Source organism: Xylona heveae, assembly GCF_001619985.1.
Source record: "Xylona heveae TC161 unplaced genomic scaffold L228scaffold_9, whole genome shotgun sequence".
Classification (NCBI taxonomy): domain Eukaryota; kingdom Fungi; phylum Ascomycota; class Xylonomycetes; order Xylonales; family Xylonaceae; genus Xylona; species Xylona heveae.
This window is the reverse complement of record NW_017264201.1, coordinates 487855-515333: the sequence shown is the minus strand read 5'-3', so window position 1 is coordinate 515333 and position 27479 is coordinate 487855. Positions and strand designations below refer to the sequence as shown.

General features: G+C 48.4%; 8 protein-coding genes across 8 annotated transcripts; 4 read left to right on the top strand and 4 right to left on the bottom strand.

The window, feature by feature from the left end:
- Positions 1–1644: 1644 nt before the first annotated feature.
- On the top strand, positions 1645–2375 carry L228DRAFT_269975 (hypothetical protein; the record flags this gene model as incomplete). The annotated part of the gene is made up of 4 exons (XM_018335348.1): positions 1645–1735; positions 1793–1857; positions 1953–2182; positions 2276–2375. The coding sequence occupies 4 exons, from the start codon at positions 1645–1647 to the stop codon at positions 2373–2375; spliced, it is 486 nt and encodes a 161-aa protein (XP_018186236.1).
- Positions 2376–2878: 503 nt separating this feature from the next.
- On the bottom strand, positions 2879–7569 carry L228DRAFT_284625 (WD40 repeat-like protein). The gene is made up of 4 exons (XM_018336244.1): positions 7404–7569; positions 6520–7315; positions 4335–6445; positions 2879–4275 (listed from the first exon to the last, which is right to left on the bottom strand). Exons 1-4 carry the CDS (start codon positions 7418–7420, stop codon positions 3168–3170), a joined length of 4032 nt encoding a protein of 1343 aa, XP_018186235.1. The 5' UTR covers positions 7421–7569; the 3' UTR covers positions 2879–3167.
- Positions 7570–8066: 497 nt separating this feature from the next.
- L228DRAFT_232311 (peroxisomal membrane protein Pmp47) lies at positions 8067–9720 on the bottom strand. The gene is made up of 4 exons (XM_018330594.1): positions 9167–9720; positions 8919–9091; positions 8293–8850; positions 8067–8240 (listed from the first exon to the last, which is right to left on the bottom strand). Exons 1-4 carry the CDS (start codon positions 9298–9300, stop codon positions 8128–8130), a joined length of 978 nt encoding a protein of 325 aa, XP_018186234.1. The 5' UTR covers positions 9301–9720; the 3' UTR covers positions 8067–8127.
- Positions 9721–10690: 970 nt separating this feature from the next.
- On the top strand, positions 10691–13905 carry L228DRAFT_262595 (hypothetical protein). Its single transcript, XM_018334432.1, has 2 exons — positions 10691–11863; positions 11952–13905. Exons 1-2 carry the CDS (start codon positions 11099–11101, stop codon positions 13881–13883), a joined length of 2697 nt encoding a protein of 898 aa, XP_018186233.1. The 5' UTR covers positions 10691–11098; the 3' UTR covers positions 13884–13905.
- Positions 13906–14400: 495 nt separating this feature from the next.
- L228DRAFT_232307 (mitochondrial carrier) lies at positions 14401–16491 on the bottom strand. Its single transcript, XM_018330593.1, has 7 exons — positions 16130–16491; positions 16036–16060; positions 15950–15968; positions 15783–15879; positions 15664–15686; positions 14916–15565; positions 14401–14822 (listed from the first exon to the last, which is right to left on the bottom strand). Exons 1-7 carry the CDS (start codon positions 16221–16223, stop codon positions 14768–14770), a joined length of 963 nt encoding a protein of 320 aa, XP_018186232.1. The 5' UTR covers positions 16224–16491; the 3' UTR covers positions 14401–14767.
- Positions 16492–17553: 1062 nt separating this feature from the next.
- L228DRAFT_249460 (hypothetical protein) lies at positions 17554–17929 on the top strand. Its single transcript, XM_018333095.1, has one exon. The coding sequence runs from the start codon at positions 17695–17697 to the stop codon at positions 17854–17856; it is 162 nt and encodes a 53-aa protein (XP_018186231.1). The 5' UTR covers positions 17554–17694; the 3' UTR covers positions 17857–17929.
- Positions 17930–18564: 635 nt separating this feature from the next.
- L228DRAFT_269971 (citrate synthase mitochondrial precursor) lies at positions 18565–20486 on the bottom strand (the record flags this gene model as incomplete). Its single annotated transcript, XM_018335347.1, has 8 exons — positions 18565–18783; positions 18929–19199; positions 19253–19808; positions 19863–19923; positions 19982–20029; positions 20094–20178; positions 20237–20301; positions 20367–20486. The coding sequence occupies 8 exons, from the start codon at positions 20484–20486 to the stop codon at positions 18565–18567; spliced, it is 1425 nt and encodes a 474-aa protein (XP_018186230.1).
- Positions 20487–21701: 1215 nt separating this feature from the next.
- L228DRAFT_240443 (hypothetical protein) lies at positions 21702–24358 on the top strand (the record flags this gene model as incomplete). Its single annotated transcript, XM_018331243.1, has 7 exons — positions 21702–21824; positions 21889–22390; positions 22456–23472; positions 23526–23559; positions 23608–23776; positions 23827–24031; positions 24084–24358. The coding sequence occupies 7 exons, from the start codon at positions 21702–21704 to the stop codon at positions 24356–24358; spliced, it is 2325 nt and encodes a 774-aa protein (XP_018186229.1).
- Positions 24359–27479: the final 3121 nt, after the last annotated feature.

Sequence of the window (27479 nt, the reverse complement as noted above, 5' to 3'; positions counted from 1 at the left end):
TTCCAATGGACGCCGTTGAATAAAGATGCATGCACGGCGTAAATGAAGCAGTGTACACAACACAAGCTAAACTCATGAAAAAGAAAAAAAACATGAAAATCAGGCAAGTAAAGGGTGATTGAATCATCCCATCTCATCCAATCTCCCTGGCTTTCACAAAGTGAAGATCCAGATGCTGTGTCCAAATTCTGTCTAGCGCATAATCGCGTCATCGGTTCCAGATCTGCTAGGCGTAAACACTGTGTGGCCCGTATCAGTACAGGCTTTCTCTCCCACCCAGAGTGCTTCGAATGGTACTGACACTTTCCCTGCTCGGTCCAGCCGAGGAGAGGGGACGTGCACTGGGGAAGCTCACTGGAGAACAAGCAACCGTAGAGTAGACCCTGATCGCATGTTTCTTCTTCAAGCTCCAGTACCACTGATCAATCTTCTGCTTGCCACCTTTAGGTCATTCAAAATGTCTGGTTGAATAAAGTATGCCAAGAGAACTCGATGCACACTCCTTCAGCAATATAAGGCAGCCCTGGCGCCCATGCAATGTGTTTTATTCGAGCAAATCCATGTCGCCTACCAGGACACGGTTGTAGTCAGACCCTGCAAACACTCCAGGCGCTCCCATGGAAGAAAATCCAGACATGTCTCCTTATCTAATGGTTACCTGTACCTTGTGACTGCGGCGATCACAATCTACGTCAATCCATGTTTTTTTTTAACACCTTGTCGGGCGTCCGGGATCAGCTGGCTTTAAGAGACTTGAGACCCTGCCGCCGTTGGGTGGTTCTCCACAAAACCTTAATTCCACTTGTTTTTGGAGTGGCAGTGTCATGTACCATAGATACTTGGCAACTCCCCAATGCTGTACCGATTCCATTCTCACCTACCTAAAAGGTACCTAAGGTTCATCCAGGGTCCATAGTAGCAACAGGAACAAAAAGTGTCCACTGCATCCTCATAATACAGATATCAAATCGTCCAATCTGGTCTCATCTCGCCCGACGCAAACATCATGCATCCTGACGAATCGCTAGCCAAACCAGCCACCAAGCAAATCGTATGTAGGCTAAAATCCATCCACGTCTCCCACCAGACTGTGTGATGGATGCGGGTGGAGCGGATTAGGGATAGTGCGGATGCGGCCAGCTACGGCAAGCTCTCGTGAGGCTGGGGCAGGGCAGGGCAGGGAAAGATCACAAGGAATGTCACGCTTTCCTACTCCCTGGCCCTGGCCTGGGGGGAGGGCGGTGACGCGCTCGTTGGTTCTGGTTTACTTTAATCCGCAAAAGTGTGAAATTGGAGAAAAAACCGGTCTTTGCGCATACCAGCCAAAACCCTAACCTGCTCAGTCTGCTCGCCGAAACCTGACCAAACCGGCCAACGCGCTTCACCAGTCATTGAGTCACTTCTACTTCTTCTTCTTTTTCTTCTTCTTCTTCTTCTTCGTCATCTTCATAGGCTTCTTCCTCATATGTCGCGCTGAGCGCAATTCATACGTAAAAAGTGTCCGCCCCCTGGCCCGAGAGTTCCTTTTCCATCGTCAGTACATTGGACACGTCGGTCAAAGATTGCGCACGCTCTATCGGCGAATAGCTACACAGCCACAGTATTTGACCTGCGCGCGTGCAAAGGCGCGGAATATCAATCACCATGGCGGTAACCGAGCATTCGATGATCTTGTTTCCTCTGAGAATTCTCCAGTTTCTCTTTGCTCTTATTGTCGCTGGCACAATTGGTTATGGTAAGACGGCCCTGCTTTCCATCTTACCAATATATACTAATCGCAGTCTCTCTGTAGGTGTTCATTGGTACAATCAGGGCGCATCGAATAGTCCAGCCAGCATGAACTTTCTCCTGTTCAACGTACGTTTCAGCTCCACATATTACCTCATTTCTATATGAGACTTCTTGAAACCCCAAGCCAGATATTTTAACTTACCACCAACCTCTACGCATAGTGCGCATGGACATTTCTCATCATTCTCTACGCTATACTCGGCCCTATTTTCCTGTCGTCTCTCGCGGACACTACACATGCTTACGCCATCTTCGCTATCGACGTGGTGACGATGATTTTCTGGTTCGCGGGATTCATTGCTTTAGCCGTCTTTCTCGGCGACTTGGATTTCTGCATTGGCACTGTGTGTCCAGACCTGCGCGCAGGCTGTGTCTTTGCGGCTTTTGAATGGTAAGATTATTCATTTATCCTTGTTTTTACCAACCACGCCAGCCAATGAAGCACAGTGTCTTTTTATTTAGCTAACGCATATAATCCAAACAGGGTTCTCTTCGTAGTAAGCTCCGTCATCAGCGGCATACGCGCATTCCGCGCTCGGGGCGCAGCGGCACCTAAGCCTGCCACGCAGCTCAATACTCTCTAATCACCTATTCCCTTATCTTCCTCCTTCGTCCGGCTCATATCTCGATATTGAATTGAACTCCTCAAAATGCGTGCACACTTATATAATCATGGATAAATAACAAAGACGTCGAGGGGAAGACAGCGACTTTGCTAAAGTCAACGAAAGAGGTGCCGTGAGAGGGGTCAGAAACCTAGAGAGAACTAAGTAAGCAAGGAATAAGTATGTGGAGATGGGATTCTTTTACTCTAATTAGTCACACGGTCATTCTTATTTGCTTCTTTTTCATGTCCTTTATTGATATCCTATATCCTACGTCTGCTTTTCGTTACTTTGTTTACTGCAGGTGCAGCTGGATATCCTTCTTCGCCTCCTAATATTAGTATCTTATTGATTTCTACTAAACTCATTACTTTGTGATAAGGATACCATAGTATAATTTGATCAGATCTAACCAAGTCTCGCACTTGGTTCAAAGCTTCGTTGTAACAAATGATGTTTATCTATGACATCTTGTAAATACAGGTGATGTTTTATGCGAATGTATTTACGCCATGGTACTTCATGCATGCCTGGTATCTCGCCGAAGAAAGTTTCACTCCTGATCATGAGACAAGGAGACAACAGGAAAAATCCCTAGACACCAGGAAGCTCCTAATTGACAACAAGGGATAGAAAAAGACCAGAATGCCGACGCGAACGTCTTGAAAAATGCTGCAAATTTCCCCCGCGGTAAGTGATTTCAATGCAATGATGCTGCGAGGTGCAAACGACAAGTACAATAAAGTGATAAAAGTCAAAAAGTCCGCGCACTCAACAACCCCAATATGGCTGCCAATAGTCATCTTCCAACCAGTCCGAGTCGTTGTCTTCAAGTTTGGGGTCCAGGAACTTCATGGTATCGGTATGAGAAACACCGCTGTCGCCACCGGTAGCATTGCCATTGCGACTTTTGTCGGAAGACGGCGACTCATCAATGGTAAGGTCCACAACCAGCGTGGAGTCCTTGGCAGAGCCCATTCGGAATGGCTTCTGTCTCCGGTCGTCTGTGAGGAGTTGTAACTCGTCTTCTTCATCCGTGTCATAGTTGAATGAGGGATGCGCCCGTTTCGGCGGAGGCTGATGTCGTTGTCTCCGCGCGTTGCGTGCGTAAGCAATCTCCGTCTGGACTTCGAGCAGGTTTCGCTCATTCTCAGAAAGAGAGGGACCCGGACCGGCGAGTGATCGCTGCACCGGACATAATTGTCTGGCTTGATTGTGAGGCAGCAATGGGTCATCTGAAGAGGGAGGTACATCAGAGCGACGCGCATACCGAGCGTACGGTCCCCGATAATTTGGTCCCTTGCCGACTCCAAATACAGGATGAGTGACGAGTTCGCCACGTTCGATGAGTTCTCGGCCGCATTGTAGGGCTGTGTCTTCCGGTGTATCTAAGAACGCGCAAGAACTTTGGAGTCGCATTTCTTCTACATTGTTATCTTCTGCCAGCCCAGAAGTTGTCAGCACGTGGATAGCGCTGCTCGCGTCGCCGATGAGCAGATTGCTATAGTCGGGTGAAAAAGCGCCACACATGATACCCGCCTGCAACCGGGCTACATCAGAAATGAAAACATCGTCTGAAGATCGCTTAATATCCCAGCTCTTTACGATCCCATCGGAGGAACCAGTGTACAATTCATCGCCCTTTTCTCCCCAAGCTGCCAAGCGAACTCCTGTGTCGAATTGTTCCCGAGAAAGATCCGCATTGAGTGTCGCAATAGGCTCTGAAGGATCCTTAGCATTGCCATCTAAAACCCTCGTCGTCCCCCTGTACTTACCGCCGTGCTGCAGCTGATGTAGAACTTTGTGGCCCATTCGGAAATCCCATACATACGTCACACCATTTGTACAACCTGCCGTAATATAGTTTGAAATGGAAGGGCTGTAGGGTTTCCAGAGATTAGCCAGAAGATATAGTCAAAAGGCCTGGAGACGGCTTACCAGAACGTCACATCGTTAATATCAAGTGCTGGGCATTCATACTCTATTGTCGTTCGATTCGATCGTAGCGGATCAAAGACCTTCACAATAGATCGAGTCGACCGTTCGGCTATAAGACCGCCTTTAACAGTTGCAGCAGCAAAGTAAGGCATTTCTGGATGCCATGCGCAATCGAAAACGTTTTGCTTCGAAGGCAGTACTTCAATCCGGGCATCGGCAACCGCATCATAGCAGATGAGATCTCCCTCGGGCAGAGGGTCGGGTGAATCAGGCTCTCCAACTTGAGATGAAGCGGAAAATCCTGCCACCAGAAGATGTTTGACCCACGGGTTTGGACCCCATTGTAGACAAGATGGGTGAAGCACCCTGCCATTACCAAGAGTTGTCTTTTTTGGACCAAAAGAAATGAGTCCAGAGGCTGTCAGATCCTCGTGATTTAGACTGTATGTTCGAATTGAATTTCCCAAGACGCTGCTTCCAGTCGAAATAATACCCGGGTAATGCCTAGAGGTTGCGAGGAGGCTTATCTCTCCATCATGCTGAAGGGTGCCTCGGCACTGCGCACTGGCGACATCCCAAATCTTGACAGTCTTGTCATAACTGGCCGTATAGAGCTCTCTTCCTGTGCTGGAAAACTGAGCAGCGGTCACTGTCATGTACAGCTTCGAGTCACACGTGTTGTACGTGGCCGCGTTGGCATTGGCGCCGAAACTAAATGACTCTGGTCGTGGGCGATCGATGCAATGATCAGGCAACTCCTCCAAGACATTGTTGGCGATGTTCCCGAGCAGTAGATTGTTCTTCCGATTATATTGCATATTGTTGATGTCCGTGTAAGAGGTCGCTCCAACGGCAAAGACGTTTCCATGCGGTGACCATGCAGCGATAATGACGTCGCTGGAAGCTCCTGTAAAAGTTTTCCATTGTCGAAACTGAAGGCCCAGGCTCCTTGCCAGTTCTTCTCGCACAAAGCGACTTGATATCTTGAGTCCGCGAGAATTACAAGCCCCTAATTCGCGTAAACGGAGAAGAGCCTGAGTCTTGTGGCTAGACTTGGGTTCGACCTGATCAGAATCAACGTGTCTGGCTCGGAGCAGCCTTGGCTTCTTTGCAATCATTCCTTCTGAAGCGTCCCTTAGAAATGCAACGATGCTCTGCCTAGCGCGTGGCTCAAGCTTCCTTTTACCGTGAGAGTGGTTTACCACGTTAGCTATTTGGATAGCGGTGACACCCTTCAGCAGATGAACAATCTTCTCCCGAAGTGACATCTCCGGTGTTGAGTTGTTCGAATTCTCGCGTACCAATATGATACTCTTGATGAGATCCTCGATTTCCTCGTCTGTGAAATCTACATGAAGGATTGATTCATTCCAAAGGGGAAGATGGCCACGACCCCAACGAGCATGAGACAGTCCAGATTTGATCGTCTGGACTGTGCGGTGATCGATGTATGGCCGATCAGTATCACTGTAAAAAGGCTCGAGAGCAGTAAGCGTTTGTTGATGCATGATTTGATATGGGTTCGGTGCTGGTTTTCTTTGATGATTGGAGGGATGTGGAACAAGAGGTCTGCCTGCATCTTCAACAAGAGCACATTTGCTTTTTGCATTTGCGGTTTCCAGGGCGATGTTGTTTGAGGTGCCGTTCTTCGCAAGTTCTGTTTGCTTCGTCTGCGTTAACGGGCAATAATCCTCTACTATAAATGAATCCAAAGTTTCCGAGGCCCGCTCTGTTTCACTTCTGACCAGATTGGTATCTGGAGGCTCCTCTTTGTTTGAAGAATCCAGCTGGACAGCTTTGACCGCAGATGTGTTATTTGCAGACAGCTCAAGAAATTTGACAGGCCTCCCATTTTCTACCGTGTAACTCGATTGTCCACCTGACCTTTGCCTGCCAACCTGCTCCTCAGGACTGCAGATTTGTTCCTGTTGATCTTCGCTAAGATTTGCGTGGTTTTTGGCATTGGGTTTCGACTGTTGCAGCGATTTTAAGAAAGGGGAGATATAACACGTATCTATTAGAAGTTCCAGGTTTTCTAATTCGTGGCTTGAAAGCCGAAAGCTAACCACTAAGTATTGATAGAATTCTGGGAGGATATCCTCTTCCGCAATCTAACGAGTCCATGAAATAAGATCAGCATTGCCGTCCACGGCCCACAGTAAGAACTTTTGCAATAGAAACCCACCATTGAGTCGCCGAGAAACCCATCATTTTCTGTACAAGGTACAACCTGCTCAGATACTAGGTCATTCCGGAACAGCCTCATAGCTAATGCCAAAGCTTGGGCTGGTTCTACGTTGAATGGACTTTGGATCGTGGAAGACTCTGGAATTGGACCAGATGCACTACCAGACAAATCGCCTTGCTGTCTCAGGAGAGTAAATGCGGTTTTACAAATTCCACCACTCATATCAGCTTTGCTCGAGGCGGAAAAGTATCCTTGCTCAACTTGATCCAGGAGCCGATGGAAGTGATCCAGGTTGTGGCGCATATCGGAGCGGTCAATGCCTGTTGAAACATCTCTGCTCAAATCTTCAAGCTGGTGGCGTATCTTTCTTTCAAGAGTATCCGCCGGAGAAGAGCCTTTCGAATTCGCTTCATGAAATATTAAATTTCGTGATGCGAGGTTTCCAGATGTACTTTCTTGGCTATCATCACTCCCACCCCTAGTACGATCGTTATAATGTGACAGAGGCCGAGAGGGTTGATTGTCCCTGTCCCTCCCTCTGAAGGAATGCCATGATTGTCCAACAGGGGTTTGGAAAGCTCGTTGATCAAATGGTTGCTTCCTGTTCGCCGTCGCACGCGGTAGGAAGTCTCTCACATGGAAACTGTGGGGCGAATCGAAACTGCTGCCATCCAGGCCATTCCTCAAACGAGAGAGACTGGGGAGTTGTGCTCGAGCTTCCCCTTGAAAGAAATTCAATTCGTCGTCATTGTTTAAGTCAATGAGCGGCCTTTCATCTGTCATATATAAGGTCCTGCGAAACTCTTAGTTTGTCTGGTATGCAGAACCCTGCTGGCGTGTTGAAGATGTTTGTCATATCGCGCCCATTGGTATATGCTTACGTTGCGGCAGGCATCATTATGAAGACGAAGAAGCGGCTTCAAGCTCCACGCTTCCTGAACTGTAAGAACGAGCTGATATCATCCTTGGAAGTGAGCTGCGTGTCTATAAGCTTATGTCAAGTGTATGTATGAGGATTGACGGCGCGATTGGGGTTGGACGCGCCTGAGCCTCCAGAATGGTAGTTGTTCTCTGGGAGCAATATAATCTCAAATCGTATAGCGGAACATGCCGAGAGTCACCGCCTTCAATTGTCAGTCTTTGAATTTAGTTACCACGTGCACGGGATCCGTGAACATTTTTTCATGAACATATCTTTCATTTCATTATTTTCTTTTTCTTTTTCTTTTTATTTCATTTCAGATGGATACATGTAATGGAGACTCGGTGAGGACTGAGCAGACGTGTGTATATATCAAATGAACATTCATGCCACCCTTAAATACTGTCGTGTTTATACTTGCAGAACTGATGGGAGTGTGTCGTCGAGTCTCGAGTTATTTTATGTGGATCTATGAAAGAATAATAGTAATTCTCAGAAGAATTGGCTGACAAGTGGTACAATGTATCAAATTTCCTTGTGGCATCGAAATTCTAGTTTTGCAACAGAATATCCATTATGATCTGGTCCACGCAGGACAGGATGAACACGGCCCGTTGAAAAAATCTGCAAATTGAATTGGTTCTTGATGAGCTATATGAAGTATATACTTTTTCGACATTGTATCATCGTGTAGTCAGCCCCCTACGGGCCCTGACGCTCATCTCATAAAGGGCATCCTTGAAGGCAAAAAGGAATGCTGCAGTGATAACGCTCTGCGTGATTTTGGGCCCGATTCCTATGATAAGAGTTAGTCTCGAGTCAAAGAATCACCTTTTTTGGACACGTACCATTGTACAAACCTGCCCACCCTTCTGTCCGAATAATCTTTTTGAGGCTTTCAGACATATCTTCTTTTGGTCCGTCTTTGCCCGCAACATGCATTCTGCTTTTGACGGTAATGTATGGATATGTTATGGTAGTTGCCAGCAATTTGCCAAGTGCGCCAAGGTAGAAGGCATCAGTGGGGGTCACCTTCTTCCGTCGTTCCAAGACGTTTTTCAGTTGCTCGAAAATTGTATACTGAAGGATTGGATTGATTACCAAAACCAGCGCAGGAATGACGCCGGCAAAGAGGGCTAAGAAGCCTTCATTTCGAATGAGTGACAGCAAAGTGCCAATAGTCGATAGGGCTTTCTTGGGCTTTGCGCCCGGCAGAGCCTGATCTTCTGAGGAAGAGCTTCGGGCAGTCATGCGCGTATTCACGACCCATATAGGATTCGTTATGAGAACGGTGGCACTGCCGGCAAGCGCTCCAGCAATGATGGATTCAATGGTGGTCAACTTCTTGGAGGCGCGCCCGGCCTTAAGCGCGGCTTTTTCAAAGCCAGCGCGGGTCCATTCATACCCTAGAAAGTGGGGGTGTCAGTCTGATTTAATGTGCATGGCACTCGCGGAAAAGATTGGATCAAATTACAATAATAATAGACAAAATTGGTCACACTGATTCCAAAGAGAGCCGAATCAAGGCCAGCATATAGGCCCGCGATGCCCTCTCGTCGAACAATTTGTCGAACCGCATCAAGCGTCGTCGACTTTGCGCGCTTTGACTCCACTTGAGCACGGGTAGAGAGAGTAATCAGTGGATAACTAAAAGTCTGGTTAGAAAGCCGCCGATCAAAGCCATCTCATGTAGATGACAGCGAAGAAGCAAGCTGAGCTTACGTCAAAGTCATAGACAGAAGTCCGCCCCCAGCACCTGCGAGCGCATGGGCAATGTTGTCGCTCTGTTGCGCAGCAGCAGCAGACACAGAGGACTTTTCCCCTTGTTGGTCTGCAGCACCGTTGGTGACGGACATAATGTTGATAATTGTACAATTGGTTGGTGCTGCGTTAGCTGAGACAGACAGCGATGTTTCTACAAAGTGATACTCGATACAATTCAAAAAATGTGTAAATTGAAGTGGAGAAAAAGTTGATTTTGGTAATTATGGATTCGCAATATCTTCACCCGAGGCGTCGCATAAAACCCCTAGAAGAGATGAGGGGGATGATGGGAGGGGAAATGAGGATCGGAAGCTCATTTTGAAGGTCACAAGCACGGGCATTTGGGCATAGCTTTAGCCTAGGCTGATCAGCATATGCACTGCAGCTTAGCCGTAGCAAGAGCCGCCCTAGTGGATAAGATTCCTGGAGGGGAGAACAACACACTAAGTCTTCTACTTGTTCCACTCCTCGCAACAAAAAAGGGCTTTCGCCCATGTGCGATTTTCTCGAGGAGAGCCGACCATAGGTGTAATGGAGGGTGAAGAAGAATTAGCTGCATTGCAGATGTGACAGGCAAATGGTGATTGGGCATGGGCAGGGACGGCTGCTGTACAGCGACCGTCACCTACTAACTTAGAACTGGGCAGGTTAATTTAGGTTTCTTTGCAAAATCTGGGGAAGGGAAAGTGCCCGAGATGCCGGATGCCGAGGTTCCAAATCTCTATAGGCCGTAGTCCACCACTCACCACCTGAATCAGGAAGGATTGACACTCAATTAGGAAACCAGAACTGAAAAGATCATGTGAAGACCAAAAGGAGAATATGACAAAGCTGTCAGGACATATATTCTCCTACTGGAAATATATTATCTAGATTGTATAATCTTCTTATCTTTAAGTCTCTAAAGGTAATTTAATTTCATTAGCAAAAGGATACAAATATACTTTAATTTACTTGATACTCTTGCTTCTAATTATAAATCATTTGACAAGGACTTATATTTATGTACTGTAAGACAAGTATAGTTTTCTATTTCTTTTATATAAAGTTTAAATCTTTTACTCAAATATATCTGTATAAGTCATTTGTTTATATATATCAAAAGGACTAGTTTTAATAGTTCTATAGTTTCCATGCCTTGCTACTTTTTAGAGATAGTACCTTGCAAGATGTATGCTTCTTCATGTCGAGAGAGTGCAAGGCCATGCTCATTTAAGCAACATGGGAATTGACTTTGCTGTGGTTATAATTTATCTTGCTTTCGGTTGAATTATCATGTCTGACTTCCATGAAGGTACCTTTAGCAAGCTAGAAATAGTAACCAAGGTGGCTGAGTACAATTGAGCTAGTTACATGAAACGAACATGGCCTTGCTGGGTTAATTGCTGGTCTCCTAAACGACCAAGAGCTTCTTTCTATGTGCGATCCTGGGCTGTTCTATCATTTAATCATAAGGGAGAGAAAGAATTTAGCTCAAGTGATACTCGTCATATTTTACAACAAACAGCAACGCAGATATATCTTTAGTGGCCCAGTATATCGTGTCGGTGGTTTCGGGTGGAGGAGAGCTTGTCTTAGAGGTCCGATCCCAGCTCGCTCGGTTCGCCGCGAGATGCCCCGCGAGTGAACCGTAGGTCAATAATTTCCCTTGGACAACGTGGTTCGCGACGTCTATGGACAAACAACCAGTTTACTTTCAACATTTTCTGTGATTCGTCGCTCCATCGGCTGCTCCGGTCGAAGCTCTTCGAGAATCCGAGTATTAAACAATGCTTTTGTGCTTGTTATTCAAACGGGCATCGCATTCAGTGACTGCGTTATCCGCACTTGCTCTCCGGCAACCATTGCAGATTCTCCAGTAAAGCTAGGACCTCGAGCCGCCGACTTGTCATGGAGTCTCAATTCAACTCTCCTCGATCCTCGCCGGCCGAGGATCACGAGGAAACAATCTTACGCCGCCTTTCGCCACACGACCGTGATCAGCCTCTGCCTCGCTATGGCCGCGAACAGCAAAACGGCGATTCGCGTTCCCAATCCTCAGCCAGTCCGGAATTCCCCCCAGATGACTATCGAAGCCAGCCTTCCCAGAGCCTAGATAATTCACCTGGCGCTGAGGATATAAGATCGACAACAACAAAGCCCGATCATTCAGAGGGCTCATTTTCTCTGATGGAAACCACCAAGCCGTCAGACAATGGCACACTAGAGTCACAGCAGACGCGACAGCCGACCGACAGCCATGTCGCTCGAATGTCCGGAAGTTCAACTATTCTGGCCCCTACGGAATTGAACGGTGCACAAAAGTCTCAAAAGCATGAAATGGTTTCCTCTCCAAGACCCACTGATCGTTCTTTGCCTCCGCGAGGCGCCACAGAAGAAACGGTTGAAGATGCTTTTGTTGCATTCATTCTTTACTGCAACCCAGGAGTTCCGCTCGATACAGATACGACTGAGTTACGAAAAGCTTTTCGTACTCCTCCAAGGAGCGATGGCAAGACCTTTGGAACCTTTACACTGCTGGAATTGATTCGGAAATTAGAAACTGGGGAAATCAGAACCTGGACGCAATTGGTGCTTGAATTAGGAGTTGAGCCGCCAGTGGCGGAAAAGAACCAAAGTGTCCAGAAAGTTCAGCAATATGCTGTGAGGCTGAAGGTAAGGACACTTGCGCTTGCAATTATATTGCGGAAGCGCCCTGGAATGTCCCTGTGATACTCTTTATTAACATGAAGCTTGTTATCAGAGATGGCTTCATGCCATGCACCTCGATGCATTTTCGGCATACTGCTTGGGGAAATATCATGGTTATTACACACAAGTTCCCCTGCCGGATACATTCAATGCCGACTACAGCCGCGATGGCGTGCCCCCAGAGGAAGACCTTGCGCTTCGCGCATTACATCCAGAGTCGCGCCCCAAGCGGGGCCGACGAAAAGCTGAAAAGGATAATGAGCCCGACGATGACGAGACACCGTCAAAGCGTCTTCGACTAGATACCTCGGTGCCGACTGCGAGCTTAGAAGGCTATGGACCTGTGCATTCGGCGCTCTTCCCACACAGCGCAATGCCTCCCACTGCCCATCCCGATTTCCTCGAGCGCTTTGTCGATCATGTCGACCCTTGGGCGGCTGCTTCGGCCGTTACTCCAGCAGACTTAGCAGCTTATAAAGCTACATCGTCTTATCCCTTGCCCTCGACCCCCGGCGGCCAGCAGTTCCGTTGGCGCCTAAATGCACCTGACCAAACCCCAACAACACCACATCCTTTATCCGCAATCACTCCTAGCACCGTCTATCCGCCGGATCCAGGTTTCTCTGAGCCGCACTCCGCAATCCCACCATCGTCGATCGGCAGACCTAAGGTGCGAAGACGCCACGGCCCAGCCGTATCGTCGGCATGGCCAAGTGGCGTAAGCTCATCGACTGGTAAGCAAAGGGGAAGACCGCCAGGGAATCGGTCCGTGCGCGATGGGCCCTATAGCACTTTCCCTCTTCATGGCAAGGAAAAGGATGGATCAGCCCTTGACCCTCCAAACGGTACGGCAGCATCGCCTCCCGTCGTAACTCACCTTGGATCGATGTCCTCTCCGCATTTCCCAACCCCTCCAATACCCCCATCAGAAGGCGGACATCTACGTCCTGGAGAGGGACGGCCGAGCCGCCTATACCTACAAGTTCCACATGGAAACACTCATCCTATACCGCAATTACCAGCAGTCAGCTCGACTGACGGCGCCCACCCACTTCACTCCACGTCAACGCCTCCCACTCGACCACCAACAACTGACCTCTTTACTCCATCACCACATCATCTCGAATCGCAACCGCTGCAACGATTCAATCCCCCAGCTTATACAGTAGCCGAACTAGAACAAGACATTGCAGTTCGATTCCTCCAAGTGGAACCAGAAGACAGACAAGCTATTGCATTTGACGAAGCGCAGGCTCTGGCAAGGGTGCTAGTTCAAAGCCTGAGGCGTCTTCCCAGCAGCTCCATGCATGAGCACATGTTCCTCGGCAGCGCCATTGCATGGCTAGGCGCATCAACAAGTACATCTCCGGTACGCCGAATGATGGATGGCCTGCGCATCCGCCGGACGCAAGCACAGACCGTGGTCAGTGCCAACAAAAATAATCATTCGAGCAGACCAGATGGGGTTCGGCATGATGGACAAAATACAAAACACCCTCTCGAAACTCTGTACGAACTCTCCTGGATCGTTCGCCAGGGGCCTCTATCCGGCATGTTTTCATTAACCCTCTCTCTACCGCCACCAGGCGATGGGCCGGCACGTCCTACCACAATTTCAGAGCCCGAATCAACGGGTCTCGGGATCATCGACATCCATGCCAAGGACAGATTCGGCAGCGGAGCCCACCGACCCTCCACTCCTTCCTCCAACCACGTCGGCACTGCCAACAGCAGCAATCCGGTCAACGAAGCCGCAGGCGGCATCGAACACGCACATAATTCAGCACCGTCCCGAATTGGTTCCAGTTCAGTTGGCGAATCAGGTGTCCATATGTCTGGCTCTGCGTTACCAACTCCTCACCAAGGTTCGCTGACTTTGCAATCGCATGACCGGTCTGAAGTTCTTGCTTTGGAGAGAAAACTCCGTGACAAAGAAGAAGAGATTAGTCGGCTCCGGCGCAAAGTGCTTGATGCAGTGCTCTAGTTCCCCCCCCCCCCCCTCCCCCTTAGTTTCCCTCTTTCACGTTTACTTGGTTGCATTCGCGACATGACCAAGGATCTCCTACAACTTTTTTCTTCTGAATCACCCTTTGGGATATTATACTTTTCTTGTTCATACATTCCATCTCTTCCTCTTCATTCATTGTTCTTTCTCTTATAGAAGTCTTTTAAGAACGTTGGTGTGTGACAATGCGAATGAGGCAGACTTTGGTATAAGCGGGACTTTGCGAAATTGGACAACTGGACATGTGCTTGTACTGCTGCATCATATTATTCTCGTGCAAATGCATATATCATTTCCGTCTGCAAGAGGCGAAAACGGATTAATCTTAGAACCTACATATGTTTCTATTTTGTTTTTAACCAAGGCCGACATATAATCTAGCGCCAGCGCTCGCAGGTTACGTTTCCCTGTTCTTTCGAACTTTCCGTATCTTTAGCGGAACAATATGCATTTTGGAACAATGGATTTGAATAAACAGATCTTAATTAGAATATCTAGATTTATATCGATCGTTTCAAACTGTGATTAAAATGGCAAATTCCACCAATTCCCTCCGCTCTTATCCCTGATAAGTCGGGATGGATGACGTCGAGGATGATGACGGTTGTGATAATTAGAAAAAATATGGTAGTTGCGCTGTAACGGCTTTCATGCACGCGGGCCCGCGCGTGCCTGGTCTTCCCAATCGGTTGCCCCGTGCTCTGCCTGAGTCGTCCGCCCCACCTGCCGGTGTACTGCTACTCGACAAAGGTTGAACGACGACAAAAACAATAACAACATCTGACAATGTCAACAAGAAAAACTCAACACGTTTCGGGACCGGACCCTGAGCCGAAAGTGTAAACAAAAGAACCGCCAACGCCTTAATGCTTAGCCGTAACCGCTTCGCCGGTGAGCTTCTCAACAGCTTCTTTGGCCCTGTGTGGTGTCACAATGATTAGCACAAGATTCATTCCCGCCATTCAGCGCATCAGGGGACAATGGCGACTGAGGGAAGAGAAGAGAACATACATATCGCCCAATGCAACCATGCAAACAGTCTGCCAAACGCCCAAACCAATACGTGGGGTAACACCACGGTACAAACCCTTGACTCCATTATTACTGTAAATGTACTTGAGCGTCTTGCCGACGGTGAGGTTCTTCGGCCGGTTGGGGTCCTCGGTCTTGCTCTGCATCTCGACACGGATGACTTCGATGGGCTGGTTCCAGGCGCTAAGGCCACCACCGAGACCGCTGGCAATAACCTTTTCGAAGGCGCTCAGCTTCTGGCCTTCCTCCTTGCCGGTAACCTTGCGGATGGCCGACTCAGCCAAGCGCGAGAGACCGAAACGAGAGCCCCAGTTGGTAGTCTGACGGATAGCAACGGCGTTGACTCCACGATTGATTCCACGAATACCTTCTTTGCGGTAAATGTCCGCAAAGGTGCTGAAAGTGCTGGGGGGCTTGACGCCCTGAGCGGCCATCTTGTGTTTCGTGATCTCGACTGTCTTCATGCACGTGCAGAAACCCATCGTGGCGTACGCCTGCGCAATGCCACCAGCCATACCGCCCGAAATACCACCGACAAAGTCGTTGGCGCCAAAGCTCTTCGCGACATACTCCGCCTCCGACGCGACGAAGAGCAGCACGGCACCCTTGGTAGAGGCTTCAATCCAGGCCTGGCGAGGAAACTCAGTTAGCAAATAGTTGTGCGCACTTTGCGTGCAAGCGCCTGCCGAATCGTGGCCTTGAGCTTCAGGCGCTCTGGAAAACGTACCCATGGAATCAACCCTTGGTAGTCTGTTCGTGTTGAAAATTAGCTCCAGAGGCTCTTCTTAAAGTAAAACCAAGTAGACACTATCGCGCTTCAAAGCGCTTGGGTATGTAAGCACTTACAGCCGAGAACTCCTCCACGTCCCCAGATGCGTCTCATAGCACCTGCGAACGAATCTTTCCTGTTGGCGGCCATGGTCGTCTTGATGACCTCCAAAGGCTGTAAAGTCCTCATGTCAGTATGAGCCGTCCCGAGAAAAGTTCGTCCTTGTATGTGGCGCTAATCTCACCTGTCCCAAGGAAGTGACTCTTGATTTCAGATGTCAGCAATCATTCGTGTCCTTTGATTACACATTGTCGTTGACATGTCACTTACTCAAACAGGTTCAACCCAGCGCCCACTGTTACCCATGGAAATTAGCATTTTGTCAGACATCAACACTCACGTGCTAGCTCGATGATTAACTCACGCAGCAGATTGCTGAATTTGACCGGCTTCTTTTCGAGCTTCGGGGGCGCGGCAGGCGCCACGGGTTGCGCAACACCTTGGGCTACGGCGGACATTCTGGCAAAGGGTGTTCTGAAAGGGGCCCTGACCAAGGGAAGACTGGCGCTTCGTCGCTGAGGGGAGTTGTGGAAGGAATACGGTGGATAACACCGGAGAGGAGTGAACTATCGACGTTGATGTCCTTTGGAGATATGGCAAGAAGAAAGAGACAAGAAAGAGGCGGTCGTGGGAGGACAATATTATTTAGTTCAATCCAGCTTACGGGTCCGAGGGGGGGGGAATTCGCGAGCTCAGATCAGCTACGAGATAGACAGCAAGACTACGACAAACTACAGGGCAACTTTTGGCATGTAGACATAGAGTAGTACCCCGTCAAGGTAGGGGTGTGAGTGTGTGGGTTGGATGACGGTGTGGGTGATCCACCTTAGCGGCCTGTAGGGAAACCGCGGGAGTCTTTTTCTCGCCCAAAAGCAAAGGGGAAAAATCCAACATTCGTTCATTGCTCGGTAAGTACCGGTACCGGCGAACAGAAGGACGATCTTCCTTTCTTTTTGCCCAGCAGGCCAGACCATTGCTCGCTCGCCGGAGAGACTCGGAGGTGGTGAGTCCCCATCAACGCTCAACGACCGCAAGCCCGAGGTATCGGTACTCTGTATCGTGCTCAAAATATCATGGGTATGGGAATATGATCGCGTTTCACTTGCGACAAGCTGATATTTCATCCCAATCACTCCTAGCTTGGGATCGTACTCCGGGCGGGGAGACTCTGTTGGTTTTCGAAGGGGGAACCAATCATTGAGATTGTCAATCTCAACTTGTCTCTCTGGAGCACTGCGGGTTTTGGACCCTGAGTAAGGCTAACTGATGGTAATGATGAGTAGCCCGACGAGGTACTGGAGACAAGGGTGAGGCTCTGCCACCGAGGGCACGCTTGGCAATTCACCAAGCCCCCCAAGGACTTTTAGCTAAGGCACCAGAAGAGAAAACAATGAGCCTGAGGGATAAGGCGACAAGCGGAACCCGGGATGCTACCGGGGTTTCCATTTTGGCTTCGGTGGCCGGCGGATCGGGAATCGGAGGTCGTCGCAGGGGGAGACCAGGTCAGCAATATCCGCGATACCATTGGCTTACAATCATGCGCTAAGTCCCCAATCGGTCTCCTGTTGAGTCGCTGGGGATTCAACGGCTTGTCACTTTCATAGTTCGTCCAGAGCCCACCACCCACGAACGTAATATTAAGCGGGTAAAAAGAGATTACTTGGATTATCATTACGAGTTTTTGAACGCGTAGAAAGGAATTGCAGGTTTGACAGTAACCTCAGACCCTCCAAACCGCTCGCAATCATACGATACCTTCGCTTAATATACCTTCCACAGCCACTATTTCCTCTATCCACATCTCTCCTCAATGCTTTGGTTCCATCAAGGTGTACCTTACCTCAATCAGTAATAAGTTGATCTCGGTGATTGTTATGACACTTGCGTAGGACGAAGGCCTTTGGAAGAACACCATTTCCAAGCACAACAATGGATGCATTCACGCTGATGATTCTTGCAACATTTATTGACAGGTGTCCAGAATTCCACCAAGATATAAATCTGGCTCTGATTTTGTTACTATGTGCCCATCAGAAAAGTCTTACCCGTAGCTCTAGAGGAGTATCAGCATCGTCTGATTGGCAGGCCTAAGGAGGTTCACCTCTGAGCTTTTCTCTTCCTTATATTTCAGCGAAATTGCATGGAGTAATCAAATGCAAAAGGCTGGCAGCCCTCGTCAGGATGCATGGTATTTCATTAGAAAGTTCTCCATATGAATTACAATTGTGCTTCACGCATTCCATTTTGGTCTTCCTTGCCGCCAGCATGTGTCAACTTCCCTCTTATTAACAGTCAAATCCATCTTAATATTTTCATACATTGATCAAAATGGTGTGTTAAAGATAGTCTCAGCGTCAACAACCTATCTCAATGGTCGTTGTTCCTTCTCTTAAATCTCACGTTCTGCTAAGTTTCTTTTGTGAAGTGAAATAATTGGTTTTGTACAAAATCTGCCCCTGACATATCGGAAAAAGCTTCAGCTGGACAATCACGGTGAGTAACTGTGTGCATTACGACCATCAAAATTTCGGGATAGATTCATCGAAAGAAATTCATATCAGTCCTGTCCGGAATCTATGGACAGGAAAACAAGGACGAGAGGTGTGTAAGGGCTATACTCGCAAGTAGGCCATGCATCGGTTCGATCGCCGTAAAGTAGCATTTAGACGAGTAATATGAAAAGCTGGCGAGAATGCAATGCGTGATTTCATTTTGCAAGGACTAGTGGCTAAATACAAATGAGGAAGGAAGCCGAGTGTGATTCTCTTGCTACCCCGCACCCACATAGTTTGCACATCTTTAGAGCTTAGCACCAACGAGCTTGGCCCAGGCCTCAGTGCTGAAGGACTTGGGTCTCTCGATCGGGGCACCCAGAGCACGATCAATGATAAGCTGGGGCAGAACACCGAGGGCTCGGGAGACACCGAAAAGAACGGTGTAGTAGTTGGCTTCCGTCAAACCGTAGTATTGCAGAAGGACTCCCGAGTGAGAGTCGACATTAGGCCATGGGTTCTTGGTCTGCAACAGAGTATCAAAATGTTAGTAATGCAAATAAATATCAAGAAAGCAGGTCATAGCTTGTGACGTAGGGAGAGAAGTGGTCGCAATCCTCATAAGGGATTTGGAGGTAGGGAAGACGTATGCGGTATCAAATGATACGTACCTTGCCGTGCTCGGTAAGAACACCAGGGGCGATCTTGTAGACCTGGCTGACCAGCTTGAACATGGGGTCATCAGGCATCTTGCGGAGTGCGAACTCGCGCTGGGCGACGTAGCGAGGGTCAGTCTTGCGGAGGACGGCATGGCCGTAGCCAGGAACGACTTGGCCAGCATTCAGAGTGCTCCAGAGGTAGTTCTTGATGGCCTCATCGCTGAGATCGTTGCCAATGGCCTTCTTCATCTTTTGGAGCCAGCCAAGGACCTCCTGGTTGGCGCTAAAAATAAAATTAGTGAAAAGTCAAATATAATCTCGCCGCAACAATCTTACAGTCCGTGAAGAGGGCCAGCCAAACCGTTCAAGCCAGCGGCGAGGGACAACATGGGAGAGCTCAGAGCACTGCCGACAAGGTGTGTGGTGTGAGCGCTAACATTTCCACCCTCATGATCAGAGTGAATAGTGAGATAGAGTCTCATCAGTTCAACAAAGTCCTTATTCTCGCCGAAACCAAGCTGGTTGGCAAAGTTGAAACTGTAGTCCTTGTCCTTCTGGACAGCGGCGACCTTGCCGTCCTTGAAGACGTTGCGGTAGATCTTGGCCGCAATAGTCGGAAGCTTGGCAATGACGTCCATAGAGTCCTCAAAAGTGTAGGACCAATAGTCTTTCTTATTAATACCCTTGGCATAAGCCTTAGCAAAAGCAGACTCATGCTCAAGAGCGGTCACAGCAAGAGAGAACTGCGCCATGGGGTGAAGGTCACTCGGGCAGCGGTCGATAAGTTCCTCGATGAACTTGGGAACATCTGAGCGGGCAGCCCATTCGGCAGAAAGATCGCGAACTTGCTGCTCAGTGGGGACTTCGCCGGTCAAGAGCAGCCAGAACAGACCTGGAACCGGTTAGGGACATTTCACTCGGAACGATTCAATGCCGGCGTACTGACCTTCAGGGAGAGGCTCCTCGCCACCAGGGGCCTTAGGAAGGAGCTCCGAGCATTCAGGAATCTAAAGTACTACTCAGCATATGACGAGCGCGAAAACAAACCGAAAGGCAGCTACTGACCGTCTTGCCACGGAAACGAATTCCCTCCTCGGAGTCAAGCACCGAGCCCTATTATAAAAGGTTAGGCAAAACCAATTACTGAGCAATTGATCAGGAAAAATTCCATCCTCACCTCCCAGACAAGGGATTTAATACCACGAGCACCGCCGTAAACCTGGTCGAGGGTGACCTCGCCGATAACCTTCGAACCGAACTCCCTACAGATCGATGTGAGTGCACAGCTCAGCCCAGAAGAGTGACAGAATTAACACTTACTTTCTCAGCTTCTTGACTTTCTCAATCTCCTCGGGCACCTTCTCAGCAAAGGTGTCTTTCAGAGACTACAGAGGCAATTTCTGTTAGTAACCGATCGATGCCGAAAGACCCGTGACGTTGAAAAACTAACCTTGGCCTTCGCAGAGGAGTAGCACCGAGCGCCATTGAAGGCCACCGATCGCGCAGGGAGAGCGCGAGCGGTCACAGGAGACCGGAGGATGTTTGAGCTGATACGCATTGATGAAGCCATGGCTTACAGCTAATGGGGAGTTGGATTGATGAGAGCTCGCAGAAGGAAGTGTCTAGCAGGAAGAGGGTGGAATTAGTCGCGGGCGCAACTAGTGGAGCTCCACGGAGGACTGGAGGACCTCTCTCGGCAACCCTCCCTGACGTCTTTAACGAAGCCCCAGCCATTACTGGTCCACCAATAATAGGCCTGGGCGGAATGCTGTAGCGGAGCACGATGGGGAGAACCACCCCGAAACAGTCTCCCATTCTGCTGGCGAAAGCTGAAAATAAACGATATCAGCATCTACAAATATGAAGCATATTCCCAACATTCTTTTCACTGCCATTTCCTGCCATGCATTAATGGAGACAGGAAACCCAAAAATTCATGAAGTATTTCAATTTCCAAATAAGTACGCCGTGAACATGTGCTCTGACGCCGCAGAGTTACTAAGTGAAGGAATGCCGAGCTTGAACCTCGCTCCATACTCCGTATCCCGCTTAAAGTGCCCGCATGCATTGGTGAAGATGAATTACGGAGTAAGGGAAGTCAAATCATGAGATCACGTGCTTTTCATTGAGGGTAAAATAGGTATACTTGGGCGTGTTTCCTCAGTTTATGCTCAGAAACAAAGTCTTTGAATCAAACCCGGAATTGTTCAGAAGCAACGGGGTTTCCGAATATCTTCGTCGGATTGTTCGCTCCCTTCGCTCAAGGCACAAAAATGGAGTAATTTTACACATCGCCTATTGTTGCGGGCATTCACATCACGTGATTGTAGTCGCTTTCGGACACTTCGCTTCAAGGTTCTTCGCCTTATAAACCAACCCTACCTGATTGCAATCCTCCAGCCGACTCTCCCCTCTCATCAGCCGTACCAGCATATATTTGCCGCTTTATCTCGATAGAGTCTAATCTAACATTGCACGTATTGAAGACAAGTAAAGGATACTCGCTAGCCGTCCACCTCTCGCTCTCTGAGGCTGGAGTCGCGCGAATAACTTGTAGCCACTGCAGTGTGGATTTTCGACGTTGGTGACACGATCGCGCGAGAGTGCAGTAGCTCAAGCACTGCTGAATATTTTACACTCCACTTGCGATTACACCTTCCCAAAGACTTGCGTACGCGGCTCTGATACAGCCACGAACCGCGTATCGCATTAAGACCTTTGTTGAGCCATTCGCATTTGAACTTTGATGAGTTGAGAGATAATCTCTTTTTTGAGTGGACCAATCATGTCGTCAACAGTCTTAACAGAGCTGGATGCAGCTCTTCATTATATGCAATCATTGAAACCTCCTGGAGTGTCTGGATCAAAGATAAACAGTATAACGGCCCTCTGTGTCACGAATGTTCAGGTAAGAGATATTTGTTCTGCAAAGCATGTTTATACCACAAGCTAAACTGGTCTTTGATCTATAGTCCGAGTCCGTAATCGTCCAGAAACTCTACACACATTTCAAGAAAACACCTGGAACACACAAGTTAGGCGTGCTTTACGTCGTAGATTCTGTAACCCGACAGTGGGTAGACCAGGCAAGAAAGTCCGGCGAGGCATTTGGCAATACCGTACCAGATGGCACCTTCGCTGCTGGTGTCAATAGAGTAACGGAACTGCTTCCCGTGCTGATGACTGATATCATACAATCTGCGCCCGATGACCAAAAGGTACGCTATTTAATGTATTGCTCAAAAGGCCGAGCGTTTTGTTGCGAGGATACGCGCAAAGAGCACCTCGAGGATAGGCTTTCTGCTGCAGTTGACTACCCAGTGCCTTTTCAATTTGATGAGCCCAACTTACTCATTCCCATGCGTGTACAGGAGAAAATAAAGAAGCTCGTTGACATTTGGGAGCGTGGAAATACTTTTCCGGCACAAATGCTTTTGTCTTTCAAAGACAAGCTCAACGCCCCGCTTCCACAAAGTAAGAACTCATAAATTCTTTTCGTGCTTGATGAACCCCGAAGTCTGATAAATATTATCTTGTAGTGGTGCAATCAACAACGCCCGAAGGATCGCCGCCCCGGGACCTGCAGCAATCCCTCAATTTGCAACAAGCACAGCCTCATCAGCAACAAACGCAAGCAGCTTCGGCACCAAACACCTCTGCTATATTGGCAGCACTGGCAAATATGGCTAAACAGACCCCAGCGGCATCTTCAACGACACCTTTTCCGCCACAGGATAGTTCAAATAATGTAACCAATGCACAGAATGCAGTTCCGCACCAAGTGTCTTCGTCCGTAACTCAGGCTCCGTTGCCGCCGATCGCACCACCTGTAAACATGCCTACGAGCGGCCAAGTAACTGCACCACAATTTCCGGCATTGAATAGTACTTCTCAGGTCCCTGCTACTGCGGCACCTAATCCCCTCGCAGCTTTAGCAACTATGCTTCCTGCAGCAAATCCAGGCGGGGGGTCTGATATTTTGCAGCAGCAGTTGATGCTTCTCCAAGGACTCGCACAAGCAGGTATCCCTCAAGAGCAGTGGGGCCCGATTTTGGGTGCTCTCAATCAAGGTGCTGCTGCTGCTGCAGTCTCTGCTACTCCAGTACCAGCAGCCAGTAATGTTGCCCCTAATGCATGGCCTCAAGCAGTTGATCCGAATGCTTGGGGGGGAAGGAATGACATGGTGTCACGTGATCGGAACGGCGTAGCTGAGACTCACATTCGCACACCTGACCATCAGTATCGTCGCTCTCGGTCCCGGTCACCTGTCGACTGGGGCCGCAGTCGCGAGACTCCTCCTCGACGCCGGGACAGCCCCGTATATGGCGAATACAGTGGAGATTCACCTGCCCGTAATGCTCAGCGGGGTGACAACTATGACCGACGAGGCCGCATTAAGAGCGGTCGTGGTAGAGGCAATGACTATCGGCAACGTAGTCCCCCGTCTGTTCGACAGCATCGCAGTCCTAGTCCTTCTCGGCCATTTGACGCTCCGCCGCCAAATATGCCAAAATGGGTCGACTACGACTACACGATAGGACAAGGCAACATCAAAGGTAAAGAATGTCTGGTATTGCATCTTGAACAAAGAAGCTGATTGTTTTATAAGTTCTTAGCAGAACCCTCTTTGTTGGCGGCGTTACGTAAGTAATCCCTGTACGGATATAAAATTACTATCTAACAAACTCTAGGTGTTCTGAGCGCGAACTTCGTGAAGTGTTCTCCAAGTTTGGTCAAGTACAGACCTGTATTGTGAATACCGACAAACGGCATGCCTTTGTCAAGATGTTTTCGCGTAGAGACGCCGTAGCTGCGAAAGAGGGCATGGAACATTTCAAATCAACTGAAATGCAGTTACGGGTAAGTTTTAAGAATCGCAACATGTTTTAGTGCATTGCTGACTTGAAAAGACTCGCTGGGGAGTCGGATTTGGACCACGTGACTGCAGCGATTATCAAAGTGGAATCAGTGTGATACCCATCGATCGATTGACCGATGCTGATCGAAAATGGATGCTTACTGCTGAATATGGTGGATCTGGAGGGAAGCAAATCGAGGGTGGCTTATCCGTTGAGGAGCCTGATATTGAAATTGGTGCAGGTGTCTCATCTAAAGGTGCGTCTACAATCCAGGAAAACCAATTTATTTGACTAACCGTCCCCTACAGCAATCAGCCGACGAATGGCTACCGACCAGGGAGGGAAGAATGGTCCTCGCTCAAGTAGATCTCTTCAGGATAACACTTCAAGATACCGTCGCAATGATCGTCACGACGGCTCAGACCGGGATTCCAATCCCAATGCTATCGGCGTGCCCCCAGCTGTCCCTGGTTTCGGTTTTCAATTTCCCAGTATCCCAGGAGGCATGCCCATGCTTCCTCCTGGGTTTATGTTGCCTGGTGCTGCACCTTCGCAACCTCCGCCTCCGGGGCACAGCAGCTAATCCCTTCTTTTGATGAAACTAAGTCGGGCCAACAATTTTGAGAATCCATTCATGATTGCTCTCAATTGGCTTGGTTAGCCTATCATCAAACAGTTGATCACTCAACACTGACTCGGCCTCTTTTCTTTCCTTCTCGACCGTTCTATTCAAACCAAAAGCGTCGTCCTTATTTTCCGTGATTAAATCTCAGGTTCAGCTGTGCGTCCTATCGGTGTCTCTGGTATTTGCAGGAAATGTATTAGGTTCTCTTCGTATGTGTCTCTTCTCTCGAACATTTCGGTCAAGCTGCGTCTATCCTGAACGAGCAATGATCTTTGGATGGGTTTCGTTCGCTTGGAGTTCCCTGGCTTTCATAATACTTGATCATAGAGCCTTCAATCTTTCCTCTTAACTTCGCTTCTAGATATCTAACATAGTGGGATTTGGCTTCTTATTTTGCTCTTCTACTTCACTGCTGGCGTTTCCTACAGATTCAACCTGAAATCCGGCATTTACTAGCTCTGCGTTGATTTACAACTGTTTGCTGGGCGAAAAAAAAAAGGAGTGAGAATACTTGTGTTATTATAAGAATATTTAAATTTAATGACTCTTGTCTCACGATTGATTCAGTGAGATAAGTTACTTCCCCTTACGTCGTAACATAGCACGAGACTACCGTGTGTTAGCCTCGGAAGATTGATGATCTCTGGTGAAAATTTTAGTGTCTTATCAGCAATAGCTATCTCAAGCCAGACGTGGTCTAAATTTCCGAGTGAAATGAAATTTTACTTTGATCAAATTAGTAAATAATTAAAGAAAAAATTTCGGTATGTTTTCATCTATAAGTTAACTCACTCTACTAACCTTTTGGTCGTCTACTTTGCGGTGTTCACTCGCCATACCTATCATTCGCTCACGATCGGTTTTCTTAATCACTATCGTCTTGTTTTTGTCCTTTTTTCTTTTCTTTTCTTTTTTTTTTAGGCGAAAACCTTTGCAATGGAGGAGTTTTTGTGCTCCATTTCGCTTGGACTTGCTCGCGTTCAAGACCCTTTCCATCTGAAAACGCATTATCAACCCTTCTACCCGTTGGCTTGGTGCGGAAGATCAGTTTTCTCGCTAAGCGTACTAAACTTCCGCGATCTTCGGGAAAACCTTGCTTGGGCGGGAGGAGGGGGATGTCGAGCCGATCCCCCACCACCGAAACTGCCCCAAAGGTTCATCCCCAGACGATAAATCTTTTAAATTGTGGAGACGAATGTGCGGATAAAGGTGCGGAGTAAAACCCCGGGGCCGACGATCATATTAGGGAACAACCAGTACTGTAGGCTGCTATGCGACCTATTCCCCCATATTATAGTACTGGACGTCTCCTTTACTGTAGGGTGGTAAAAGAGCATTATGAGGCTCGAGCCGACACGTAATAATTATTAAACGACGCGGTGGTGACGTGAGTGTCTTGCAGCCACTGACTTGAGAAGACATCGCCTAGCCAAACAGGGTCAGCGCCCGCTGAGGCTTCTTGCTGTGAAGAGCTGGCGTTTTCCATCACAAGCGACTGAGATTTGCCGTTGCTTTGCTTACACAAAATGTGTCAAAGGGTTGTGGTAGGGTGGTTGGAGAAATTCTTATTCGACATCTGTGGCTCTATCAGCATCCATGATTGGTTGCCAGAGCTACTAGTGGACGCACATCAATGCACCAAATGCACGAGCCGCTGTGCAAGGGTGGGCTTTTCGATCGCTTTGTGCTAGCGGGGCGAGCGGTGCCATTTGGTCGACGTCGTATCATGCACACCAGCTTGGTCTGTGTTCCAAACACCCCCACGTAAGGTTATCGTCAAGCCATACTACGGTAGAAAAGTTTCACCTAGCGGCCCCATTGATGTAAGGTAGGTAGATAGGTAGGGAGGTTTCCACTATACGAACCTACACAATGGACAGCTTCCGGTTCAGGGAAGACAAGACTGTCGACCTGTCACTGCCCATCTCTAAGAATCTGGATCCCTCAATTCTACAAACCTTTGCGACCTCGTCAAAAAGCTGACTATCTCAAATTCGGATCTACTTACGTATTTCCGGAGATGTTTCACAGATCCCCAAATTTGAGTACTACGAATTAGCTTTTTTTTACCAAACATGAGTGTCTAGATTGAAAGCAAAGTGAGCAAAAGATACGCTCTACCATCTTCCAAATCCAAGTTATTAAATCAGAACTAGAGCAGGCATCTTTCTTAGACTATTTTGAGCAGATGAGTCGTCACGGCATTTTGGGGATCGAGACATTTGCAAGATGACTTTCTGGGGGCGACAGGGAAGGAGATCAAGCTGCCGGTCAACGGCCAAGGTATGCGGTGCCAACCAGGGGGTCATCGATGCTACTGAGCCATTTGCCTCATGGCCCTTTAACGAGAAAATCGTCTTAGGATTTTTTAGGGGGAAAGTCTCGGGTACTTTGGTGAGACTTGCATCAAGTTCCGCTATTTGTAGCATTCCCTGCGTTGTCATGGCGGCCTCGACAACCATCGATTGTGAAAACAAATTCTACGATGATCAACATGCATGAACTTCTGCTTGAAACTTTTGTCGAAGCTGTAGACTTTGCCATGTTGGATGATACCAGTATATTTGCAGAACAATGATACTACATCACAAGCATTGTCTGCTGCAATACGTAGAGGAGACTTGCTCTTTTGCCGGTCCAGTCTCGGCCGCCCAGCTGAAGGAAAACAGGTAACTCGGCGCAAAGTCGGCCAAGAAGAAGGGTTGGTGAAGGCCAAGGCAGCTACAGTGCAATAATATTTCCCTTGTTTCTGAGATCAGGGGCATTTTCGTTTATGATGACTATGTCTGACTTAATCAATCGTCTGAGAGCAACGTGTTCCATCGTAAGGTTGCTGAAAGAGGTACTGTACGGGACAAGCAGCTACTATTGTCATACCGTAAGGGCAGCACTACGTATCTGGCATATAGCTTTAGCTATCCGCATTTGGGACAGCGGACCAGCTTGGTCGGAAACTCTCCAAAGGAAAGAGCAACCCCCCTCCTCTACCTTTCCCAAATTTGTCCTCAGTCGGTTCCTACGCCATCTATGAGCGCCCGTCCGGACAACGGAACATTCTCATTCGTTGTCATTGGACGTT

What these genes read in the sequence shown, in the direction of transcription:
- L228DRAFT_232311 (XM_018330594.1), bottom strand. Translation starts at nt 9,300, where the DNA reads ATGTCCGTCACCAACGGTGCTGCAGACCAACAAGGGGAAAAGTCCTCT. An exon ending in CAATTTTGTCTATTATTATT is followed by an intron (nt 8,851 to 8,918) that starts GTAATTTGATCC and finishes CCCACTTTCTAG; the next exon opens with GGTATGAATGGACCCGCGCT. An exon ending in GTGGGCAGGTTTGTACAATG is followed by an intron (nt 8,241 to 8,292) that starts GTACGTGTCCAA and finishes CTCTTATCATAG; the next exon opens with GAATCGGGCCCAAAATCACG.
- L228DRAFT_262595 (XM_018334432.1), top strand. Translation starts at nt 11,099, where the DNA reads ATGGAGTCTCAATTCAACTCTCCTCGATCCTCGCCGGCCGAGGATCAC. An exon ending in AATATGCTGTGAGGCTGAAG is followed by an intron (nt 11,864 to 11,951) that starts GTAAGGACACTT and finishes GCTTGTTATCAG; the next exon opens with AGATGGCTTCATGCCATGCA.
- L228DRAFT_284625 (XM_018336244.1), bottom strand. An exon ending in GGTTTCTCGGCGACTCAATG is followed by an intron (nt 6,446 to 6,519) that starts GTGGGTTTCTAT and finishes TGGACTCGTTAG; the next exon opens with ATTGCGGAAGAGGATATCCT. An exon ending in ATTAACGATGTGACGTTCTG is followed by an intron (nt 4,276 to 4,334) that starts GTAAGCCGTCTC and finishes GAAACCCTACAG; the next exon opens with CCCTTCCATTTCAAACTATA.
- L228DRAFT_232307 (XM_018330593.1), bottom strand. Translation starts at nt 16,223, where the DNA reads ATGTCCGCCGTAGCCCAAGGTGTTGCGCAACCCGTGGCGCCTGCCGCG. An exon ending in CAAATTCAGCAATCTGCTGC is followed by an intron (nt 16,061 to 16,129) that starts GTGAGTTAATCA and finishes CATGGGTAACAG; the next exon opens with TGGGCGCTGGGTTGAACCTG. An exon ending in ACGTGGAGGAGTTCTCGGCT is followed by an intron (nt 15,687 to 15,782) that starts GTAAGTGCTTAC and finishes CAACACGAACAG; the next exon opens with ACTACCAAGGGTTGATTCCA.
- L228DRAFT_249460 (XM_018333095.1), top strand. Translation starts at nt 17,695, where the DNA reads ATGGATGCATTCACGCTGATGATTCTTGCAACATTTATTGACAGGTGT.